General features: G+C 44.2%; 1 protein-coding gene across 2 annotated transcripts in view; it reads left to right on the top strand.

Moving 5' to 3' along the window:
- LOC138758057 (uncharacterized) overlaps positions 1-25,949 on the top strand; it is a 356,156-nt gene extending 330,207 nt beyond the window's left edge. The window contains exon 11 of one of the 2 annotated variants that reach the window (XM_069926419.1): positions 25,308-25,949. In XM_069926419.1, coding sequence (XP_069782520.1) covers positions 25,308-25,408 — 101 coding nt within the window. In that variant the 3' untranslated portion in view covers positions 25,409-25,949. Of the gene's footprint in view, positions 1-1,101; positions 1,254-25,307 lie in introns of those variants that run through there. The other variant, XM_069926421.1, reaches the window with a different exon arrangement.
- Positions 25,950-26,281: the final 332 nt, after the last annotated feature.

The following is a 26,281-nucleotide window of genomic DNA, read 5'->3' as shown; positions in this document are numbered from 1 at the left end:
ATGGAAGGAAAATCATGTTTGACTAACCTGCTGAGTTCATCGAGGATGTGAGTAGTTAAGTAGACGAGGCGCAATGGTTTATGGTGCATTTTCCTTTTAAGATTGTGTTAAACTAGGTCCTTCACAGAAAATGGGAGGATTGAAGTGGAGACATCATACTGATGTGGACTGAGAATTGATTATCGCACAGAAAGCAGAGCAAGAACAAATGGATTGTTCTCAGGGCCTTGACAAAGGGGAACTTCAGGGATGTGTGCTTGAGCCCCGGCTATTCATAATTCAAATGTCCAGGTATGCCGATGAAACTAAAGTGAGTGGGAATGTGAGTACAGAGCAAGGCATATTGATGAGTGAGTGAGTGGGAATACAGCAGAAGAATATGATGCAGAACAGTATGAGGTTGTCCACTTTGGTGCACAGAGAGAAAATGATTTGTTAAATGGTGAGATAGTTGGCAATGTTGATGTTGAAAGCTGTACTTGTACACAAATCAGAGCAGTTTGGAGGCTAAATGGTATGCGTGGATTTGGAATAAAATACAAAGGTCTACAGACACCGTGATTGAGGTAAAAGCACAATGCCGGAGAAACTCAGTCAGTGTACTTTATATAGCTTGAGCCCATCATTATCTTGATTATGTATCTTTACCTTTGTTATATAAAGTACACTGACCTGCTGAGTTTCTCCAGTGTTGTGTTTTTATCTCGTGGGATTTAGAGTCAGGAATAAGAAGTATTGAATTGCATCATCTTTGGTAAAGACTGCACCTGAGTATTGTACATAGTTTTGGTCTCCTCACTTAAGAAAGGATGTATGAAACTAAGTCTTGTTGAAAGGTCCCAACCTGAACCATTGACTATTTTTTCTCTGCCGCTGATGCCATTCAACTTCCTAAATTCCTCCTGCCTTGTCCACCTTTACCCCCACCCTTTTGTTCGGACACTTACTGGCTTTTTCTCATACTTTGATGAAGGGCTCAAGCCAAAACATCAGTTACATAAAGGACACTGTTTGACCTGCTGAGCGTCTCCAGCATTTTGTGTTTTTTACTTCAACCACGGTGTCAGGAGAATTTTGTGATTTACTATTGAATTCCTCCAGCAGAGTGTTGAAAACATGATATAACCTGCCACACAGAGAGAGTCAAAGATTCTTCAGATTAATTTTGACCATATTTGAGGAAGATTGAGTAGAGTGAGGCAACATTCCCAGGAGTATAAAAGAACAAGATGGGATCTCTTGAAAACGAATAAAATTATTGCGGAGCAGCATAGTGACACTACAGGTACTGCTGGATTTTATCCTGAGCCGTGGGGTTTGAGTGGAGTTTTCAGGTTTCCCCAGTGACTGCATGGGTTTCCTCTGGATCTGCAGTGTCCTCCCATGCCCCCAAAATGTGCTGGTTGTCAGTTTAATTGGCCGCTATAAAATGCACCCCTCACCATGCAGTTCTGTTTATTATGTTAGTGTGGAGATTACTAATGAGCATGTATGAGAAAATAGGTTAATGGGAAATAAGTGAAGGGAAGGGATTGCTATGAGAGTCAGCATCGACCTGATGTGCCCCAGGTGCTCCTCAAAGATATGTACTCCATGCACTACAATCCTCCCTTTACACGCCTGCAATCCTGCATCTTAAAAACCTTACCGACTCCATCTTCAAATTTGATGATGACACCATGGTAGTAGATCAGGTATCAAATAATGATAATTCAGTATACAGGAAAGAGATTGAAAGACTACTAGCATGGTGCCAAGATTACAGCTTCTCTCTTAACATCAAGAAAACCAAAGAGACGACCATTGACTTCAGGAGAGGGAGCAGAGCCCACACTCCTGTCCACATTAATGACGCTGAAGTCAAAAGAATAGATAGCTTCAAGCTCTTAGGAATATCTCCAATTACCTAACTTGGGACAAGCCTAGCAACACGGCGGTCAAGAAACCACACCAAGGCCTTGACTTTGTTAGAAGACAAAGGAAGTTTGGCATGTCCTCCCATCACTTGACAACTTCTACAGTGCACCATTAAAAGCACATTTATTGGATGGGAGCTGATCTGCTCACGTCTGGAAGAAGCTGCAGAAGGTAGTGAATCCAGTTGAGAACAGAAACTTCCCTCCCACCATGGACTCCATCTACATCTCCCTCTGTCTTAAAAAAGCCAACCAAAAGACTGAAAGATCCATTAAACCCTGCTCTCTTATCATTCCTCCCATCGAGGAGAAAGCTTAAGAATATGAAAACACTCACCAAAGGGCTTAAAGACAGCTTATTTCTCACTCCATCAGGCTACAGAGTGAATCCCATGCAGTGGTCTTATGCTGACCTTGCTTGGTGCTAATTGATTTTCCTTTTCATTGTAATCCTACCCTGTAAATTATGCTCTCTGCACAGCTACAGATAACTTGCTGGTCTGTTTGGAGAAGAAACTTTGCTTTATTTTGTGACAAATAAATCTTAACTTAATTGGTTTCTTTCTATGTAGTGAGGAAATATGGTTTGGAAGATTAGATGCAAGAAACTTGTTAACCCTGATTGAGTAGTCAGGAACCAAGTGATGCAGTTTGAGATAAGGAATAGGGTGAGATAAGGAGGGTGCAAGCCCTTTGGAATTCTCTTCCCTCGAGGGCTGCACAGGAGCAGTCTTTGTGTTCATTCAGAACAGAAATAGATAAAATTCTAGATATTAAAGGAATCCATAGACATGGTAATATTGTAGAAAAATGGCGGAGCTGCCTGGGCTGCTGTAATGGCAGCTTTGCTGCTGGTGCAGACCCTGGAGGGTGGGCATCAGTGATGTAGCACTGCTCCAAAGGGTTCAACTGCCCAGTCCTATGCCAATGGCTCCCTACAGGCTTTAAAGGAGGCAATGACATTTTTACATAAAAACCTACAACTGAAGGGTCTGTGACCAAAATGGCAATGCCTGTCCTGGCAGTGGCTACAAGGGATTGTCGACTCCGGAGGAACAGCGGACCAGTGCAGGGCACCAAGAATGGGGAGATCATCTTCCATTCAGGAGAAGCAGAGGAGATGACCCTACAGGACGGTGACTATGGTGACGGACCAACAAGGGGATCAGCAGCTCAGCAGAGCCACACAGACTGCAGGTTGGTGTACACTGCCACATGGGAACCAAGTATTAGAACTGGGATTCAAGAGGGTGCTAAAGGCAAGAAGGGCTCCCAAAAGGCCTCGGGTGCTGAAGGCTTTCTGATTGCATCGGAGGTTGGAGGCCTGAGCTCAGGTTGCTGATGGATTGAACAGAAGTCTGTGCAGTTGCAGAGGTTATGAAAGAGGTGGAGGAAAATCTACGAACACTCTCAGTCATGATGATGTCAGAAGTGCAGGCTGGATGTATGTACTGTCGGACTCTGGCTTTACCCTACCCTCAATTTAGTTTATGTGTCGTCTGAGTCCAGCGTGCTTGTTGAATGAAGTGATAGGAGAAGGTATTCGGTTCAACAATCAGTTTATTATACAGCACAAGAATAAAGCTTAACAGAGCTCTGGGTCAGTCGTTAGTTCATAGGTCACCTGCACAGTGAGCTATTCCCCAAGACTGACCCCTATTGTCCAGTCTGCTCAGTTTATATAGATCCAAATTACCATACAGAACAAAAGTTGGCTTCCTTTGCTAGATTTTTTACATAAAGTATATCACCCGCAATTTCCCATTCTACAGTTTATCTCGGGTGTAGACCTCTTATCTTAAATCCTCAAGATCAGACCATCCTATTGTTTTGAACAGAAATCAATTCCTACCCCAGATATTTCCAATCATCGTTCTGTTCCTGTCTGGCCAATTTCTTCTGTTCTCCCTAACACCTCCTCATGCCTTAATCTTCTTCCTAGACTGGCTTTCCATTCCCTTTGTTTCTTACAGGCCATTCTTTGTTCTGGTCTGCCCTGTGTCTCCTGCGCTACTCAACACCTTCAGTTGAACATTCCTCCTAAATCGTTTCATCTATTTCCTCTCCCTTGTATTTGGGAGCAGACAATTCTGCCCCTACTGGACTCAGCCAACTTTGCTCCATGCTGTCATTGCCACTTAATTACATTACTCTTTTCCCTTAACCATGAAGTAAATATAAAATTGTTACATAGTCATATATTCCGTGATATTTTAACCCCTAGATTCCACCAGTAAACATGACGTAAATATAATATTGTTACATAGTCATATATATTGTAAACATGAAGTAAATATAAGATTGTTAAATAGTCATATATTCCATGATGTTTTAACCCCTAGATTCCAACAGTCCCCCTTTTGGTCTCATGAAAATGAGACCAACCACCTGTTACCTTATTAGACCGAGACCTCAGGAGTTATTGCAAGGACCGGCATCTCCGACCTCTTGGTGTCATTATACTCTTGGGAGGGCAGTAGGGACAAATACATGCCTTGGGATTTGGGGATGTCTCTCTGTGAAAACGCTCATTGAACCAGGCACTGGAGGCAGGGAAGGATGCATGGGATCAGGATCAAAGCCAACACCACCACTCCAGCACCTAGCACTGCAGTCTGTATCCATCCCCAGCCTCCTGAAAACAAATTTCCTAGCCATGCGCTGCCCAAGGGTCGCCAGGTCTGAACCGGGACATGAGCTAATTTGCGAATGCCTGAAGAAATATCTTTTACTGCTTGCCCATTGTCATCGATTTTTAAACAACAATTAGAAAAACATCATGGAATATTTAACAATCTTATATTTACTTCATGTTTTAACCCCTAGATTCCAACAGTACATGTTCTCATACCAAGCCTTGAAAAGTGTGACCTGTTCTGATATACACAAGGGCTCCGAATTTCTCTTCCGCTTCAATATGGGAATGATGACAGGCCCACTTCTCTGGGGTTTTTTCTTGTCCAGACAGTAATGCAAGTTATTAACTTGGCCTGTTAACTCAGTTGTTATCACAGGCACCAGACTTCATTCCATTGTGGATATCTACATGAGGTGATGTCTTAAAGAATCACCCTCTATCCTCAAAGATCCCCACCACCCAGGCCACACCCTCTTCACTCTGCTACCATCTGGAAAAAGGAACAGGAGGCTAAAGATGAGCACTCAGTGGCACAAGGACACCTTCTTCTCCGCTGCTATCAGATTCCTGAATAATCAATGATCCAAAGACACGGCCTTACTTTTTGTGCACTATTATTTTTATTTTTTCATTTATAATGTCATAAGATGGTTATAATATGAAGGTTTGCTCTATGACGCTGCCGCAAAACACCAAATTTCATGGCTTGTTCATGACAATAAATTCTGATTCTGATTCTCATTCTGACCTTCATCCCCCTGCACATTTATCTCTTCCCTCCATCCTTTTCCTGTGGCTGTCGTTAACTGTCAGGCCTTAGTAACACTGAGAGCCAGTTAGGCAGTGAATTTGGCCTACGGTACTGTCAAGGTCTCCGAGGGTGGGGTTTGAGTTATATTGGATTGTTCGCTGTAATTCCCATGGCAGATCCACTGTAAGGTTTTGAAACTACTCGGGGTGGGGGGGGGGGGGGGCAGGAATGGGTAGGTTTTAATGTATTTCACAACTGTACTACAAGCCAGCAGCACCCTTTGCTGACCTCAAAATCCCGGCTGTTGTGCCTCCCAGCTAAGTCTGGGGCTAATAGTGTTGCAGAGTCATTCAGCTTGGCTCTAAATTTATTTGGGAAAGAAGGTGTTCCGTACTGATAGTGCACATGGCTGCCAATTTCTTGTTTACACATGGGGTGTCCTGTCCATTGTTCCACTGTTGGCAATCTTAGATTGGATCTGGATTCAATCCAGACATTCCAGTGAATTATTAGCATGACCAAAGATCTTGAAATTAGTGTCGATCTTGATCTCATGGCAGATGGAAAGGCACAACCAGCAGAGCCATGGATGCATTTGTGTTCCTGCAGTAGCTGGATCCTGGGAAGACTGTGGGTCAGTGTTGTGTATACAGTACCTGCAAGAAGCGTTATAAAGAAAACCAACAGGCTGCTACAGACACAGCTTCTGCTCTGGTCATTACTTCCTGAGCCTGATGAAATTCAGCTAGCAGCTGTTAATTTTTAAAAAAATCTGCAGATACTAGAAATCTGAAATAAAAACAATAAATGCTCAAAACATTCATCTTGGAACGAGAAACTTAAGTAATGTTCCAGATTGAAGACCCTTTATCTCAACCAATTACATTTAAATCATACCAGTCCCAACCATCATAGCGGAGGGAAGAGATAACATTGACATCAGGATGTTTACAGTACACATAATATTTTCAGCCTTCCTGTTTGTCCTTTCTGTTTGCCAGAGCAGTCAAAAGCTAAACCCATTGGTCTGCCTTTTCCCTTATGCTTTCTTCCTTAAGTACGTATCCAATTTTCTTATAAGAGATGCAGGGGGATAAATTGGACAGCGCTGCAAAATAAGCAAAGGGATTAAAAAATAAACTATATTGACACATGTTGCATTTGTTTATCTTTGCAATAAAAGCACAAGTTGGACTCAGGCAGCTGCTTATAAGATTTTTGATGTTAAATTGTGTCTCACTATATTAGAGAGGATGCTACATAGTGATGATTTTTTGCGAACTGTAAGTCTCAGGTTCATTCGCAAAATCTTGACCGAGAACTAAGGCATACAGACATGAGGTAGCTGAGCCCTTTGGTCAAGGTCAGAGTCATCCAGTTTCCTGGTCATAGGACTTTTCAGGTAGTACCAGATCATTTTGGCCATTTCTCTTAATTTGTTGCTCACAGTTCTGTCTAAATGGTCACTCATTAGTGGGGAAATTATTTCATCTGCATTGATTATTCATAATAAATTATTTGCTAAAAGGAAAACCATTTAAAGTCTTTTAACATCCTTAGTGTTATGACCATACATTTCCAATTATGTACATTGTTACATGCGTTCTCTAATTACACCATTGCCAGCATTGGGGCACCTTGTCCTTTCTCCCCACTTTGTTGTTTAAGAAGCTTCCTTCCTCGTGACTGAAGGACTCTAGTCTGTGGTCCTTCCACATAGTGCCCTCTCATTGGCTGTACCAAGCCTCAGTGCATCCCTCAGCATGTGCTCCTACACCCTGGAATGTGCTAGTTGGCAGCATTCCCACACCAACATCTCCATGTGGTAAAAGACCAACAGGTCTTCACCAAGTTGATGCTCTCCCTGCAGTTCTGGATATCTGTCTCTCCATGTGTCCCCAGGAACAGCCTGTAAATTAGAGAGGCCTTTGTCACACTGCTGCTAGGGATGAACTGTGACAAGGATCCTTGCCTCCTTCTCCACACAATCTCTACAAATCTGCATTGTTATCAGATGGCATCTTGGGCACTGGGATTTACCAGCATGATATAAAACAGGAAAATCTGCTGACACCATGCTTGAAGAAAAAACACAAAGCTGGAGACACTCAGCAGAACCTTTACATAGCAAAGATAAAAAATACATAATCAATGTTTTAGGCTAGAGCCCTTCATCAAGGTATGGAGAAATGTCGTCAGGTGTTTGAACGTAAGAGTGGGGCGGGCGGGGGAGGGGAGTGTGATCGCAAAGGCTGGAGGTGATAAAATGGAGAAGGGGGGAAGGGAACAACAGCAAATAAGGGGAGGAGAGCTGGCTAGGTGAAAAGGGAGAACGAAAGGGGAAGGGAGGGGGAAAGGGGAAGAGGAAGCAGGTCGGCAGAAACTGATGTTAATACCATCTGGCTGGAGAGTGCCCAGACATAAAATTAGATGTTGTTCCTCCAATTTGTGGTGGGTCTTTGTGGGATAGTACACAAGGTCATGGACAGACATGTGAGTGTGGGAGAGTGACACAGAACCCTGTCACTTGTGCGGATGGAGCAAAGGTGCTGAGTGAAGTGATCACCCAATCTGCGCCCAGTCCCTCCGATGTAGAGAAGGCCACAAATGGAGTACCGGATGCAGTAAATCAGTGCTGCAGATACACAAGGGAAGTGTTACTTCACTTGAAAGACCTATTTGGGGCCCCGGGTCATGGAGACGGGGGAGGTGTGAGCGCAAGTGTGGCATCTCCTGCAGCCACAGGGGAAGGTGTGGGGAGGGGGGGGGAGATTGGTGGAGAGGGATGAGTGCACAAGGGTGTCACAGAGGGAGTAGTCCCTATGGAAGGCAGAGAGGGGAGAAGAGGGGAAGATGTGTCTGGAGATGGGATCCTGTTGTAATGCTGGAAATTCCAGAGGATAATGTGTTGCATGCGAAGGCTGGTGGGGTAGAGGTGAGAATAAGGGGGATTCTATGTTTGTTACATCTGGGAGAAGAGGGGTCAGGGGAGATAAACGGGAAATGAAGGAGATAGGGTGAGGGCTGAGTTGATGGTGGTGGAGGGGAAGCCACGTTTGTGGAAGAAGGTAGATATTTCAGAAGATCTGGACTGGAAGTTTTCATCTTGGGAACAGATGTGACGGAGATGGAGAAACTGAAAGAAGGCTTTAGGTTGCCCACCCCCGTTCTTGTCCTTCAGCAGAGATACTGTCAGCTCCTGAGATCATGTCTCTCTTTTGTTGACATGGTCTTTATGACATCTTGGTTATGAGCTGGACCAGATAGTTTATTGTGGATTAGAGCCACAGAATGAGTTGTACAGCAAAGAAACAGAGGCCTTGGCCCACTGGGTCTGTGCCAACCATCATGTATGCTAATATTAACTCTACGTCTGTGCATTAATTCCAGATCCTTCCGCACATGGGTCATTTAATACCTTTCCAGGGATAGTTATTTTTCTTACATCCACTTCTTCTTATGGAAGTTCATTTCAATTTCCAAATACTAATGTGAAAAATGTATCCTTTATAAATCTCCTTGCTCTTATTTTAAACCTATCCATTCCAGTTTTTGGTACCCCTACCACAGGAAACAGAAACTGGCCATCTTTGCCTCTCATAATCTCATCTCCTAGCCACCTTGGCTCCAGGGAAAACAGTCCAAGCCTAACCAATCTCTCCTTATCACTCAAGCATTCTTTTCCAAGTAACACCTTTTGAACCTTTTCTGCATCCTCTCCATCTTAATCACCTCCTTTGTCTGGTGTGCCTTCCAGAAATGTACCCAAAACTTCAAGTGTGGCTTAACCATTCTGTCTACCTGTGTTGCCATTTTCAGGAAAATATATGTTTGTGCCCCGAGGTCTCTGTTTAACAACATTCCCCAGAGCCCTGTCAGTTATAGTGTTTGCCCTGGCCTGGTTTAATTTCCCAAAATGCATCGGTTCACAATTGTCTGAATTAAATCCCACTTGCTATTTCCTTACTCACTTTCACAGTTGATTTATACCCTCCTGTAATGTTTGACATCCTTCTTCACTGTCCACTTCACCAACAATTTTGGTTTAATCTTCAACTTACTAATCTTGACCACCTACATTCTCATATATGACAAATAATAAAGGATTCAGAATTGATCACTGTGTCACAGGCCTCTGATCTGTAAAACACACCTCCACTGCCATTTTATGTCCCCCATCACAAAGCCAATTTTGTATCCTTGCTCAGCCTGGACCTCTTATGTTCTAACCTTCTAGACCAATCTACTATGTGGGACTTTGTCAAAGGCTTTGTTAAAATTCATGAATACAACATTTACCACACTCTCCTTCGAAAATACTTCAAATTTATGAGATACAACTTCTCACATATAAAGCCATGGTGACTATCCCTCATCAGTCTTTGATTTTTCAAATGCAGATTAATCCTGTACCTCAGAATCCTTTCCTATTATTTTTCCATCACTATGTAGTACCCTGGCTTATCCCTGGTACCCTTCTTAAATAAAGGCACTACATTAACCATCCAGTCTTCCTGTACCTCACCTGTAGCTAACGAAGATACAAAATCCCCTGACAAGAACCCATCAATTTTTTTTTGTAATTTTAAATTTTATTTTAAATTAGACATCCAGCCCAGTAACAGGCCACCACATAGTGCTTTAGAACATTTTCCTGGACACTGTTAGCAAATTCTGCCCCATCCAATTACTTAGCACTAAGGCTGTTCTGGGGAAGTTAAAATTACTTAATGTTTCAACCCTATATTCCTACTCTTAATCTGTGATCTCTCTTCATGTTTCTTACTTTAATTCCCACAGATTGATGAGGACCCCATAGTATAGAACCATAGAACATTACAGCACAGAAACAGAGCCCTTCTAGTCTGCGTCAAACCACGTTTTTTGCCTTATCCCACTGACCTGCACCCAGACCATAGCACTCCATACCTCTCCCATCCATTAATTGTCCAAATTCTTCTTATTCAATCAAAATGATCATCTTTTTTATTTCTATTTTTTTATCCATAAGGCTTCACTGGAATTTCCCCTAGGAGATGCTCACTACAGTTGTGATGTTACCGCTTATCTCCATCACACATGAAACACTGATACCCTGCCACACTGAGCTGACAGTCGTGTCCATTCCTCAATCATGTTTCTATAGTAGCTATAACATCATAGTTATATTTGGAAACCCATTCCTTGAGTTCATCTACCCTTCCTGTGTAGTTTCATGCATTCCAGAAAATGCATTTTGGGCTATCAGACCTTCCACGCTCCCTGTCCTCCTACTCCTTGCCTGCCTACTGGACTTGCTTACTTTAACCTCAATTTTTGCTGTGACATCCTCATCTTTTGCACTACTACATCGAGTCCTAACCTCCAGCCAGAATAGTTTAAACCACTCCCCACCACCCCCTAAATTCATGGCAGCAAATCTCTCCACAAGGATGTTTGTTCCTTCCGGTTCAGATACAACAAGTTCCTTTAGTACCCACATTTGCTCTCCTCTTATTCCTATCTTTATTGGCACGTGGCACAGGGAGTAAACCTGAGATAACAGCCATTGAGATCTTGCTTTTCAACATACTGCCTATCTCCCTATATTCACTTTATAGGACTCCATTCTCTTCCTGTATGTCATTGGCATGTGTCATCGGAATAAAAAATTGGCCACAACCTCTAGTTGCTCATTCTCCCCTTTCAGAATGTCATGTATGCACTCAGTGACATTCTTGACCTTGGCACCAGAGTGCCAGTACAGTTTCCCGGAGTCTCACTTGTGACCACAGAGTCAATGGCATTCATGTAAGAGCTGGGAAAGAGGCTCTTTCATAATCCCTTCCAGCAGGCACAGTCCTTGATCACTGTAGTTCATGACAATCAGTGAGGCAGAATCAAGAGGGTTTACTGAAGAACCCAAACATGTCATGGCTGTGAACAAGTTGTGCTCTTTTCATCAACTGTATTTTCTTTAAGTCACTAACTTTCTGATGGACTTAGGCCTTCAGGTTCCTGTAGATGTGTTACTTTCCTCCTGCATCCCTCCCCAATCCAGGAATGCAGTTCATTAGTTCCTGGATCTTCTCATTATGATTAACTCACCAGCTCTGAGTAGTCTGGATGCTGGAGACACTCAGGGCTGGGAATTGTTATGTTGTCCTTGACCTACTGTCTAAGATAGTGGTTTTCAACCTTCTTTTTCCACTCCTATACCACCTTAAGTCTTCTTTGGCTTGGCTTCGCGGACGAAGATTTATGGAGGGGTAAAGTCCACGTCACCACCTTAAGTAATCCCTTGCTAACCACAGAGCATCTACGGCATTAGTTCTCTGGGACTCCGTTTATCCACATGAGAGGACAGAAGGAGCCTCACTTTAATATTTTATCTGAATGACAGGATCTCCACATGATAACACACTTTCAATAGCTGTATCAAGGTTTATTACTGATCCCTGAACTTAAACATTGACTAACAGCCTTCTGACTACAATTTTTAAAATTCAGTTGCCTACCTACATTTTGCTCATACATTGATAAACGCATCAAGCCCGAAACATTGGTTATGTATCTTTATCTTTGTACACTGTTCAACCTGCAGAGTTTCTCCAGCATTGTTTTTTTTTAAAAAACTTCAATCACTTCATCTACAGGCTTTTGTGTTTTACTTCAGCCTTCTAACTCAGAGGGTAGAATGGTACCAAAAATACCACAGTTGAAACTTATTGATATTTTTGTACAAGTTTGTGGCATTCATTGAAAGTGGCCCTCAGACTGCTCCATTCTTGCATCAGTCATACAAGTAATTTTTAGGGATCTGAATCTTCTCAAAGTTGCCAGAGAGACTTTTGTGCTGTGTGTAAGGATGTTTTCCACCTCATTCCACTTTGAAGCAATGCTTAGATCCCCAATCTTGTCCCTTTACATTTCCTGCTTCAATAATACCATTCAAATATTGATAAGTATCCAATGTTTTGCACATACATGAGGGAATTTTCCTTTAAGATGCTAAGCAGCCTGTTTAAAAATATTTCCAACTGTGTTCACAGCTTCAGCACTTCTGTAATAATGATCCTTTTATCAACAAAAATAAAATATCTCCCGAGTTAAGTGCTCTCCTCAAAATAGATCACAATCTCACCTTGCTGAAACAGAAGTTTTCAATACATCACAGAGAGCCTGATTGTTCTATTCTAGTTACCATCTGATAGCAAGATAAATATAGCACTTTTGCCTACTTTACATCTTCTGTTTGTTCAACGAAGATCAAGGCAGCTGTACTGACAGAGGAGGAAAGGTGTATAAAACTTGGCAGATCTGTATTTGCGAAGTCTTGGCAAAATGCCATACTGAATCATTTTTGATCCAGGATCTGAACTTGTTTGTATATTCTCCAGGTAAATGTAAATTAGATTGACAGAGCATGAATTCCACAGCTTACAATTTAGTGCTATAATCATCGCACCATTGCACCCACCTGTTAACAAATAATTGAAAACAAGTGCAAACAAATATCCTGAGGCCACATCTTGCCAACTCAGATCACCTGGCTGGGCTCCTTCTGCCTTCATGCAGATAGAGCCTCAAAAGAGAGGTTCTGGAGATCAGGACAGTTGAAAGGTGGTCATTGGAGGCTGAAGAATGGTCACAAGACTTCCTTCAGTCAGCTGATTGGGTAGTGTTCAAGGGTCCTGCTGATAATCTGAGCAATTACACCAGGGCCATCACAGACTTTTATCAAATCAGCTGTGGATAAATGTGTGTCCCCACCAAATTGTAAAAGGGCTTTCCCCAAACAGAAGCTGTGGATGAACAATGAAATCTGGAATTTTTTTTTGCTGAGAGCCAGATCACAGACATTTGAGTCTGGAGATCTAGCTCAATACAGAAGGAGCAAGTACAACAATGAGAAAAGCCATCTCCCGGGTGAAGTGGAAACCAGTCACCTGACAGCTCTATCAGGGTCTACAAAACCAACTCTAGTGCAGCAGCAGACAGCAAAGTTTCACTCCCAAAGGAACTCGATGCCTTTTACACCCAACTTAACAGTGAAGAAGCACCCTTCTGCACCTCCACCTCCTCTGAAGATCCTACCCTGAACATGCTGCCTCAGGAGAGCGAATCCAAAGAAAGCTTCCAGCCCGATTGGAATACTGGCTGAGTATTAAAAACCTATGCTGATCAACTTACCAATATGTTCATGGATATCTTCAATATCTCACTCCAGCAAGGCATGGTACCCACCTGTTTTAAACAGTCCTCAATTTTACTGATGCCCAAGAAAAGAGTAGTAACCTGCCAATAGCACTTACATCAACAATAATGAATGTTTTGAAAACCTGGTGTTGAAGCATATAAACTCCTCTCTGAGCAGGAACATGGATACGTTCCAGTTGGCATATCATACCAACAGGTCTACAGCAAATGCCTTCTCATTGGCTCTACAAAAAGCCCTGGAACACCTGGACAACAAAGATGCTCTTTATCGACTACAGTTTGGCATTTAACACCATCATCAAACCAAAGACCTGGGACTCAACACCCCACTGTGTAATTGGATCCTTACCTGCATATCACAATCAGTGAGGATTGATAGGAGCATCTCCACAATCTCTTATCAGTACCAGAGCACCACAGGGCTCTGTTCTTAGCTCCCTGCTCTACTCAATTTACACCCACAACTATGTGGCTCAGTACGACAATAACATCATTTACAAATTTACCAATGATATCACAGTAGTGGGTTGTATAAAGAAAATCGATGAGTCAACATATATAATGGAGATTGAAAACTTGGCTGAATGGTGCCGTAAGAACAACTTTTAACTCAATGTCACCAAAACTAAGGAGTTGATTATTGACTTCAGGAAGGGAAAACCAGAGATATACAATCCAGTGATCATTAGGTGATCAGAGGAGGAGATGATGAGCAAATTTCAGTTCTTTGAGTCACTAATTCAGAGAAGCTTTCCTAGACCCAACATACTAATGGCATCATGAAGAAAGCTTGTCAGCGCTGCTACTTCCTCAGGAGTTTGCAGAGTTTTGGTATGACATTGGAAACCCTAGCAAAATTTCTACAGATATTTGGTGGCAAGTTAGCTGACCAGCTCCATCATGATTTGGAATGGGGTCACCAATGCCCTGGAGCATAAAGCTCTCCAAAATATAGTGGACACAGCCCAGGATATCACAGGCAAAACCTTCCCCTCTATCAAGAACATCTACAGAGATTGGTGCCATCAGAAAGCATCAGCAATCATCAAAGATGATCTGTTCTCATTGCTACCATCAGGAAAGAGGTAAAGGTGCACAAGACTTACACTACCAGGTTCAGCAACAGCTGCTCCCCCTCCACCATCAGACTCCTCAACAACAAACTCAATCAGGGACTCATTTAAGGACTCTTACTTGTGTACTTTATTGATTTAAAAATTTTTTTTCTCTGTACTGCATGGTGAGTTTGTTTACATTTGTTGACTGTTTTCAGTTCTTTATTTGTTCACATGTGTACACTATATGAAGTTTTTTTTTGCACTACCACTAAGTGGTAATTCTGCCTCACCCACAGAAAAAAAATAATCTCAGTGCAGTATGTAGTCTGACAATATATCTGAAATCAACGTTAAATACCTGTAAGATAGTGTAATCCCACATAATAGAAGATAGAATTTGTGTTACTCAGTTTGATGAACCTGTGATGTTAATGAAAAAAACTCAAGGGTTCATGGAATGCAATCTTTGAAACATTAGTAAAAATCCTGAATCCCATCTAACACATTCACCCTGGTGAAATAATATTGTGCACATTCACAAAATCTTGAATTTCACCTACACTTTACATTAATGGATTTATACACTCCAGAGGATTTGCCACAATGACAAAATGTTTGAATTTCCATGTCACAAATTCAGGCCTGAATTGTTTGTGGCTTTCTCAGTAATTAAATGAAATTCCAGCAAGTTTATTTCATTCATAGTAACCTTGCTTTTGAATCCACAATATAAACTGAAGTTGAGAGAAAATAATGCGAGAGGGAACATTGCATAAAATTCAAACATTCCTCTCATTTCCACTTGACAAAAACAATTAATTGACCTCACTTGTCCATATTTTCTTGAAAAAGAACAGTAGATATTTCAAAAGTACTTTTATTATTAATAAAACATTTTTGGATTTCCTGATTCTGTCAAAAGTACAATGTAAATTCAAACATTTAACCTCTTTCCACTTGTGGGTCTTAAGGATAAAGTAAGTAAGCATGGAAAAAAGGTGTAGGAATTCATTATTGCACTATTGACCCACTGATATAAATTATGATCATTCATCAACATTTATATTGAGATAATACACAAATATAATATATCTATTCTGTCCTATTCACTGAAAACAATAGCAACACGTTATAGAGTCTCACAAGCTGGGTTTTAAATCTGTGAATAATAAGCTTTCTAATGTTATGGAAGATATGGCAATGTTAAAGCTGATGTAGCAAAATATGCTAAAGTAGTGGATAAAGGACAAGAGAAGGTTAAGAAGATGGAAGATAAGCTGGAGCTGGAAGATATCGTTCACCATGTCCAAAATACGAGGGATGGGGTATATGTCCAGAAGTGTGTACCAATTAATAGTTTGGCTTTAGTCAATTACTAGCCTGGACTTGTTTTCCCCTTTTACCTCTACTACTTGTGCTCTCCACAGACTGGTGCTAGGTTTGATGATGCCTTCATAAAGCAGATGTTGTGTCTCAGACTTGATGAAATCTCGGTCTGCTGTGCTGTACCTCCTGCTCTTGGTAGCAATTGGTTTGCAGTCAGAGGACAGATTCGAGAAGAGAGGCGGGGAGTCAATATTCAGTGAGGCTGCAGGTAGGTTCTGATTTTAGGAGCCCTCCATTCCAAACCGTTACGGGGAAGGGGACCAAAATACTCCAAGGTCACACTTTTAAGGTGACACAGGAAGCCCAGACCCAACAGCACTGTGGCACACAATTCATCAATACATACAGGTAAATCTTACAGAATTCTCCCTCTTCAAATGACAAATGTACTATATAATGTTAAATACACGTAGAATGCGAATGAGACGGAAGGAATATGCAATAATTGGAAGGATACATCTTTAGATTGTACTCTTGCACAGTCCATGAGGCTATGTTTCAGTAAAGCCTGTGTCAATTAGGAATTTAGTGGAATGTCCATTTACCTTCACAGTCACTATGGAGCTGGTGAGGTCCGTCCTCATCTAGAACCATCGAGGCTAGGACCCCAGAGATTCCATACTCCTCGCTTGTGTGGCCATTACTGTCCTGAGTTTACCTGCATGGGTAAGATGGCATTGACCTCATGGCACAGCAAGATGGTCACCTTCCTTCCTCCTCTGATAATGATGGCACAGAGTTTGAATTTGGGTCGCAGAAAGATAGCTGCCAAGCCTTTTCGTGCTGTTTCCTCACTGCCACTGCCTCCCTCCATTGGTGTGTAGCGCAGCAAGTGGGTTCAGGTGAATTCGGGGCAGACATCTTTGGGCTGGAATCAGATCCGGGAGCAGTGCAGGCTGTGGACTTCTCCAGGCTTCCCCTTGCGCAGCAAACCCTTGTCCAATGCCCTTTCTTGCCACAGCTGGAACACACCGAGTCTTTAGCCAGGCAACGAGATCGGGAGTGCTGGCTCTTGCCACAGAAAAAACACTCCCTAGTACGGGAGCACTCACTAGCACAGGAACAGCAGCCATTAGGGCTGGGGTAGCGGGAACAGCCGGTCTTTGGAAGTGATCACCTGGGTGAGCGAGCTCATTGGCTTGAGGTCGTCATTCTCAAGCTTGGCCTGTTCCAATGATTTGGCCAGTTCAATGTGGCTAGCCAGGTCCTTCTTTCCCGACTCGAGCAGTCGCTGCCTCATGTAGCCAGGTCCTTCTTTCCCGATTTGAGCAGTCGCTGCCTCATGTAGCTCGAGTGGACCCCCGCGTCTAGAGTGTCCCAGATTGTTCTTCCTCACAAACATGGCCCATAGCTGCTTTGCACCCGCATTTCTTGGCAAGCGCCCACAGATCCAGCAGGTAGTCATTGATGGCCTCCTGGCCATTGGTGATGTAGAGCAAGGTGGTGCCTCACTAGGACCTCGTTTTGCAACTTCAGGTACTGAGCCTTCAATGCCTCGATAGCAGTGTCATATTTAGAGCAGTTCCTGATGACTGCATACCCTTTCGATCCTACCTTCGAAATGAGGGCAGACCTCCTGAGTTCATCGGTGTGGAAGACATCTTTGGTCGCGTTCAGGTAGACCTGGAAGCAATCTAGCCAGTATGTGACCTCCTCAGCCACGTCAGGGACAGAGGGTTTATCAGTAGCATAGGGAATAAGCTAATAAAATTGTAGCATGAATAAACGCTCTCACGACTGGAAGGAGAACAAATGCATTTATTAGTTGTCTTCAGAAGGGTTTAGGCAGGAAACCAGGGTTACATGTGTGCAGATGGCGGTAGAGCCGGGAGGCAGAGCCAGCCATCAGCACAACACACTACCAGTGAATCCCAGTTCACTGAACATGGAAACTAGCCTCACTCTTGCTTTCATTAGGTCCATTCCCCTCTAATCCCCTTCCATCCATGTAGGTATCTCAAAGTTTCTTAATAGAAGTGAACTCACCTGTCTCCACACCTTTGTCTGACAATTTGTTCCTTGTGCCCACCACCCTGAATGAATTATCTTTGTCGACCCTCTTTGTCACCTCTTCAAAAATTTCTATCAAGTCTGTGAAACATGATTTCCCACACACAAATTCCTGCTGGCTCTCCTTAATTTTCCCCTTGCCATCAAAATCTATTTCTCAGAATTCTCTCCAGTAATTTCCCAGTCACTGACTTCATACTGAAAGGTCAAATGATATACAGATCATTCTTACAGCCATTTATACATAAGAGCACTACATTTGTCATTCTCAGTCCTCTGGAACTTGCCTGTCCTCAATGATAAATTAAAAATGTCTATCAAGGTCCCAGCAATTCCCTTCCTACCTTCCCGCGGTGTTCTGGGATGCACCGTGTGGATTTCAATACTTACGTTCTGATAATACGATCTAAGATGTCTTCAATTCCGATGCAGACATCCCCCTAGGCTATCTTTAATTACCTAATCACCTCCGGCTCCTACTTTGCCTGCTCCACTGTAAACACATTCATAAAATATCAATTTAAGATCTTCCTTATCTACTCTGGCTCTATACAATAGATGCCAATTCTTATCCTTAAGGGACCTGTTCTTTTTCTTGTTACCCTTTTGTGCTTAACATATAACATCTTTTTTGGATTTGCGAGCAGTGGAAGAATCACAGCCACCACGTTGAGGGTCGTTAATGACTGCTTTTATTCAAATTCAGCCCGCCTCTTTAAGGGCAACATGAGCTCAGTCACCTGATGCATTGTGACATCATAATCGCTGCCCAGGGCGTGCGCTGGAAGGGATGCTGGAGTCAGAGAGAAACCTCTGATGACGCCATTTCCCCATGGCTGCCGCCATGTGGCGATACAAGCCGGGCCAGTTCGCCATGAGGATGTGCGCCACCACACAACCCCACGCCCCCCCCCCCCCAGAACCGGCTACGCATCCTGTTGCTTCGGGGGCCAGTCCCGCCGCTTGGGCACGGCCGTCTGCACCAGCTGTGATAAGTCCAGATGGGCCGCCTTCAGGCGGTCCACCGTAAAAAGTTACTCTCTCCCCCCAACATCCAGGGTGAAGGTTCCGCCAGACTGGTGCAAGACTTTGTATGGCCCCTCGTATATGGCTGCAGCAGTGCACCTTGTGGTCCCCTCCACACAAAAATGAACTGGGCCGAGTCGAGCTCTTTGGGGAGATGAAATGGCTGGGTGCCGTGGCGTGCTGGGGATAGGGGGGGTTAGGGAGGTCAGTCGCCTGCGTAGGTTCGCCAGCAGGTTTTTGTTGGTGGCCGTGGTGTCAGAGTCTGGGCCAAAAAACTCACCTGGCAGGGAAAGTGGTGCACCATAGATTATCTCCACTGCTGAAGCCTGCAGGTCCTCCTTGGGTGTCGTCCTTATCTCGAGGAGGGCCCAGGGTAGTTCGTCTGCCCAGTCTGGTCCAGAGAGCCTGGCCATAAGTGATGCCTTCAGGTGCCTGTGGAACTTCTCCACCAAACCATTGGAGTGAGGGTGGTATGCTGTGGTGTGGTGGAGTTTGACCCCCCCAGGAGCTTCATCATCTGAGTCCACAGAGCAGACGTGAACTGCGCCACTCTGTTTCTAGTGATATGCACTGGGACACCAAAACAAGTGATCCATTGGCTGACCAGAGTCCTGGCGCACGTCTCTGCAGAGGCCTCCTTAATCGTGAGGGCCTCTGGCCACCTTGTGGTTCCGATCCACCACCATGAGGAGGTAACGAGCTTCCTTGGACACTGGCAGGGGCCCAACAACATCAATGTGGATGTGTTGGAATCTGCGAACCACTGGGTTGAAGTTCTGGATGGGGGGGTTGTGTGTGTTGTTGGAACTTGGAGGTCTGGCACCTTCACCCTCCAGAGCAGCGGGACCACCGGGCACGACGTGCCTGTTGAGACATCGCAGAGCAATGTGTCCGGGCTGCTGGGCACCCAGACATCCTTGAGTTTGAGGCCCGAGATGGCGGTCCGCAAGGCCTGCATCTCCGGATCACTCCTCTGTGGCTGAGCCAGTTGCTCGTAATCCAGGCCAGGCGTGAGAGTGTTGATGGCTTGACGGGAGAGCGCATCCGCCACTACATTATTCTTGCCAGCCCTTTGTCGGATGTCAGCCATGAACTCAGACACATACGAGTGGTGGCGCTGCTGTCTGGTGGACCACGGATCCTTGGCCATCACCAGTGCTTGAGTGAGGGGCTTGTGATCCGTGAAGGCTGTGAACATCCTGCCCTCGAGGAAGTAGCGGAAATGGGAGATGGCCAAATACGGCTCCAGGAGCTCCTGGTCAAAAGTGCTGTATTTTAGCTCTGGTGGGCGCAGCTGCTTACTGAAAAAGGCCAGCAGATGCCATTGTCCATCAAGCCACTGTTCCAGAACCCCCCCCCCCCCCCCAATGCCATAGCTGAGGAATCCACGGAGAGTGCCATGTGCACCGGCTGCGGGTGCACCAGCAGCTAGAGCCTCCTTTGTTGCGACGAAAGCCCTGTCCACCTCCTCTGACCACGATAAAGTCTTTTCTTTGGTGGCCATGAGCATGAACAATGGGCACATGGTGCTCGCAGCTCTGGGGATGAAACAATGGTAAAAGTTCACCATCCCCACGAACTCTTGGAGGCCTTTCAGGGTGGAGGGCTTGGTGAATCGTTGAACAGCCACTACCTTCACCGGCACCGACGCGACCCCAGCCGTCGAATTGGTGTGCCCCAGGAACTGGAGGGACTCCTTGCCGAACTGGCATTTGGCCGCGTTGACCATGAGGCTGAAGTCTGCCAGCTGGGCAAAGTGTGGGCGGAAGTGGCCTTTGTATTCGTCGTGGTTGTGACTGGCAAGGAGAATATCGTCCAAGTAAATGAACACAAAGTCCAGGTCTTTTCCATCTGCATCCATGAGGTTCAACTGATGGTAGTCCCTGCCCGGTCTCCAGCCCCTGGATGGTTTCGGGACCATATGGAGCGGTGATGCCCAGGTACTGTCTGAGGCAATTCCTGGAGCCTGGAGAATTCCTCCTTTGCCTGTTGGAGCTTCTCAGACGGCAGCCATCTATGTCTAGCGTGCAGCAGGGGGCCCTGTGTGTCAATATGGTGGAAGTCTAAGATTGTGGGGAATTCGTGGAGGATCCCATTGAATTCATCTCTGGCGGCTGCTATGGTGGTGATTTCGGGCCTGCGGGCTTCTGCTGTGTCCAGTCAGGTGGAGTGGAATGTTCGGGCATTGACTAGTCTTTTACCCTTTATGTCAACCAGTAGGCCATGAGCTCTGAGGAAGTAGGCCCCTAACAGCGTGGTGCCCACGGAGGCTAGGACAAACCTCCAGTGGAACTTCTCCTTCTCTATCTGGATCTGTGCCCTACGGGTGCCATAGGTCCTGATGGTGAAGCCGTTGGCCACCCGCAGGGTTGGACCTCGAGATCGGGTGCAAGTCTCTAATGCTGTGGGGGGAAAGGCGCTGAGCTCAGCCCCTGTGTCCACCAGGAATCAGTGGCTGGTGGATCTGTCCGTCACATGAAGGAGGCTGTTTGTGTGGCCAGCCATCGCAACCATCAATGACAGCTGGCCTGGTTGTTTCCCTGAAACCCGCAGGGCTGGTGGCACTTACGGGCTTGCTGGTGATAGAAAAACCAGGTCAACTGGCCCTCCTCTAGATTGGTCTTGGGAACGGCTTGTGGTCGGCTAGCTCCTGGTCGTGCCACATAGTTGAGGGCTGCCTCATTCTCCCTCTTCTTGCACTAGAGGGCATCCGCACGGGCTGCTGCTCTCCTCGGGTTTGAGAAGTCTTCATCTGTGAGGAGCAGCTGGATGTCCTCCGGCTTTTGTTCCAGGAATATCTGGTGGAAGAGAAAACAAGGCTTGCGGCCTTCCACCAGGGCCAGCATTTTGTCCATTAGTGCCAACGGACTATGGTCCCCAAGCCCATCTAGGTGAAGGAGCCTGGAAGCCCATTGGTGGGGAATTAGCCCAAAAGTTCCAAGCAGCAGGTCTTTGAGGGGGGTGTACTTTCCCATAGTTGGGGGATGGTGGATGGTGTCATCCACCCTCACTGCCGTATCTTGGTCCAGAGTGCTCACAACATGATAGAACATCGTGGCATCTGAGGAGGTGTTGCGGAGTTGAAATTGTGCTTCCGCCTGCCCGAATAACGTTCTGGGTCAGTGGGTCCAAAAGGGGGTAAGATTGATGGAGACAGCATTAACCTCTGCTGAATCCATGGTGTTTTGAGTCCAGAAAAATGTCTGGGCTCATCGGGGTCACCACTGTGGCGGTGTGAGTAGTGGAAGAAACACAGCCACCACATTGAGAGTTGTTAATGAATGTTTTTATTCAAATTCAGCACAGCCCTTTAAGAGCAGCATGAGTTCAGTCACCTGGTGCATTGTGACATCATGATCGCTGCCCAGGGTGCACGCTGGAAGGGATGCTGGAGTCAGAGAGAAACCTCTGATGACACCATTTCCCATTGGCTGTCCTGCCACGTGGCAATACAAGCAGGGCTGGTTCGCCATGAGGATGTGCGCCACCACAGATTCTCCCTTACACTGTCTACCAAAACTAGCTCAAAACCTCTTAGCCTTTCTTATTTCCCTCTTCACTATGCTCATACATTCCTTATGTTTCTTAAGGGATTCCATCTAACGTATCTGCCTGTTCATGACACATGTCTCCTTTATTTTCCTGATCAGTATCTCTATATTTCTTGTTCAGCAAGGTTTCTTCATCTTGCCATTACTGCCTTTTACCTTACTTGGAATATGTTTGTACTTGGACCTTTCTTACCACACATTTAAATACCTCCTATTTGACAGTCTTGCATTCAATCAACTATTGGTAAGTCCTGTCTAATTATGTCAAAATTGGCCTTGTACCAATTTAGGATTCCAACTTGAGTACCAGTGTTATCCTTTTCGATAACTGTCTTAAATCTAATTGCATTATGGTCATTAGTCCCAAAGAGTTTCCCTACGATACCTTAGTTACCTGATCAGCTTCATTCCCCAGTAATACCCCTTCCTTAGTAACCTTATCCATATATCAATGTTGAAGGTTCTCCTGGACATTCTTAACAAAGTTCACCCCATCCAATCCTCCAACACTTTGGCATTCCCAGTTCACATTAGGGAAGCTGAAATCTCCTGTGATAACTGTGTTGCTATTTTTACAGTCATCAGTAATCTGTATATTTGATCTTCTAGCTCCCAAGGTCTGAAAGTAAACACCCATCAAGGTAACTACTCCTTTTTGGTCCTGATATCCACCCATACTGCCTCACAAAGTATTTTTATGGCAATATCCTCTCTAAAAATTACTTATACATCTTCTTTGGCATATATTGTGACTACATCCCCCACCTCTCTTTCCACTGTTCCTATCATCCCTGTATCTAGAGTACTCTAGATCCATAGAGTTGCCAGTCCTGTTCCTCCTTCAAACACTATATCACATTGTATTATACCTATACACACCCTAAGCTAATCTGCTTTCCCCTTCAGATTTCATGCATTAAGGTAAGCACATCAAGGTTTACCTGTATTACCTTGATACTTGTCCTCCATTCCCTTCTTTGTTGTTACTCCCTTTCCATCTTGGATCCCAACCCCTTACAAGGTTAATTTAAAGTCCCTTGGGTCAATCCAGCACATCTCCCAACCAGTACCCTCTCTGATTGAGGTGTAATCAGCCACTGTTTTACCCAGAGAAGATTCCAATTGTTGATCAATCTGAAACCCTCTATGTTCATGAACTCTGTCCTCCACACTGGAAGGGTGGTCAGATGAAAAAGCCTAAGATCTGGAGCTGGAGAGGGTTATCTGAGGCCAGACAACTGTCTGGCAGACAAAGAACAATATGACCCCAAAGACATCTTGGTCTCTCACCAATATTTGGTTCTTTGTCCTGACAGGGATAGGATTCCCATGCACAATGCAGCCACAGTTAAGAGCACAGCACCATGGGCGACTCAGGGAAAAGAAAACTTAAAGGAACAATAGCTGCAGATTATTCTGAGTTAGGGGAAGCCTTTTTAAGTTGTTTGCCATTATTTTGAAAGCCACAGATTAATCAGAGACTGAATGGATTTGCATGGACAAGACTCTACCTGACTAGTTGACTAAGTTTTTCAAGGATGTAACCATAGGGTTGATAGTTTTTGATGGGTCCCTGGAATTTTATCCCTTGTGCTTAAGGAGGAAACTGCTGCTCATCCATAGTGTTCTTCACAAGAAGTGTTGGAGAAGCAAAGCTGTGTGACTTCAGGTGCACTTAGAAGCTGCAAACAATGTTGAAAATAGCCAGCATGTGGGCGAGAATGAGAGCAGGTCCTTGGTGAACTCTGTTGATGAATGCAGTGCGTAGATAAGAGCTTGAATTAATTTTAAAAAGAATCAAATTTAGACATACAGCACGGTAATGGGCCATTTCAGCCCATGAGTCCATGCCGTCCAACTTACACCCAATTTGCCTACAACCACCAGTACGTTAAGAACGGTGGAATGAAACCAGAGCCCTTGGGGTAAATCCATGCAGACACAGGAAGAACTTACCAACTCCCTACAGACTGCGCGGGATTCGAACTCTGGCCCTGATCGCTGGTGCTGTAAAGGCAGTGTGCTAACCAGTACGCCACTCAAAGAAATCTGGTTGACAATTTGATGATCTGCAGAGAGACCACATAAAACAATGAGGGATAATATAAAACTGGATATAATAAGCAGGCCAAGCAACATCTTTTCCACAGATAATGCCTGATCCTGCCTTTGCTGTTTTTATTTCAGATTTCCAGCATTGGAAGGTTTTATTTATTTTCCATTTTAATATAATGCTCTCATGACTTTGGTTATCACCTTGTGCTGCTCCAGAAGTTGTGAAATCTTAATTGAAGGTAACATCTGGAAGTTCAGCAAATTCATTTTAATCTCTGACAGTGAAAGGATTTGGCAACAGGCATGGGGATAAAAACAGACAAAACTAAAAGTGCAAGAAAGCTGGCTCCAAGCCATAGATTTCTGCATCTCACTCTGGTTGACTAAACTGCTGGCACTTGACTCATTTTGTGGCAGGGTGTGGGGGAAGATGGGGTGCTGTCAACTTCTACACATGCATCTCTCAGCAGGGTTTGACACACATTTTTCAGTTCAAAACAGGTTCTTGATTTCCTGGGCTTGATGAAACTTGGCAAGCACACATTGGCCTTTGTAAACTGATAAACAATGAGTATTCACACCTGCTATTTTTCATGTTTGTGGGAAAAATTTTGCTAATGGCCTTTGCTGGTACAATATTTTTGATGCTTCTTTGTAAGTTTGCACCATCACATCAAGATATGCGCTGATTCTGATTATGTTGGTGATTGAACCAAGGTCTCCAGAAGTACCAACTTCTGCTCACAGATCCACAACCAACACAGTGGAAAGGAGAGCAGCAGAAAGGAGCCCAGAAGAGGAGCCCAGCAGGGAAGTGACCAGCAGCTAGAACAGAAGGTGTATTTGTAGAAGGGTGTACATTCCATCATTTACCGGCTTCAAACAGCAAAGCTTTTCTCTGATGAGGTTCTGAAGGATCACATTGTGTCAGATATTTGGTTATAGTCATGCACCACAGCTTTTCCAGCCTTTTCAATGGAATTATTCGGAAAATTGCCTTGTTACATTCAATGCTTCTTTATGCTCTTGTTTTCACACAGGTAAATTCACAAAATATTTTTGATGAGGCATTGAAACCACAAGAATTTGTCACATCCACTATTTACATGAGTCTTGGTGGATGAATAAAAACAGTGGAACAACTTTCACAGAACTCGCATTGTTTCCCCTAGTGGAAATACCTGGACACCAAAGGTGGGCTGTAGTTGACCCATTTCCACTGGGTCACCAAAGGATCAAAAGGACATTGAAGGGAGTATATGCTCTCCTCTTTCATCATTCTTCCACATCTATTTATCTCCGTAGGAAGGAAGATGACACAACAAGTTTAAATGTTCTTTGATCAAAGCCACATTGTGATGACTCAGAGCCCACATAATTTTTTTTGTAGCAGGTTATTTCCCACATTTTTCTTGAAAAAAAGAGATTTTGTTGGTTATATTTTGGATGTCTAAACTGAAAATAATTGCTATTGTTAGAGGAGGATAATGTCACCAAGAAGTTTTTGCAGTGGCCTTTACCTTACTTAACTCCGGCACATTTAATCTTTTTAATCCATGCTTTCAACCTCTGTTCTTTTAATTTATTTTTAAATTATATTTGGGAAGAAGTATCAAGCAAGTCCATTTTTTCTGACTAGTAGTAGAAGACCAGTGATTGGTTTAAAGATCTTGTATTGCTGTTGAGGGAAA

The sequence above is a fragment of the Narcine bancroftii genome, chromosome 3, assembly GCF_036971445.1.
Source record: "Narcine bancroftii isolate sNarBan1 chromosome 3, sNarBan1.hap1, whole genome shotgun sequence".
In the NCBI taxonomy this organism is placed as follows: domain Eukaryota; kingdom Metazoa; phylum Chordata; class Chondrichthyes; order Torpediniformes; family Narcinidae; genus Narcine; species Narcine bancroftii.
This window is presented reverse-complemented; position numbering and strand designations above follow the sequence as displayed.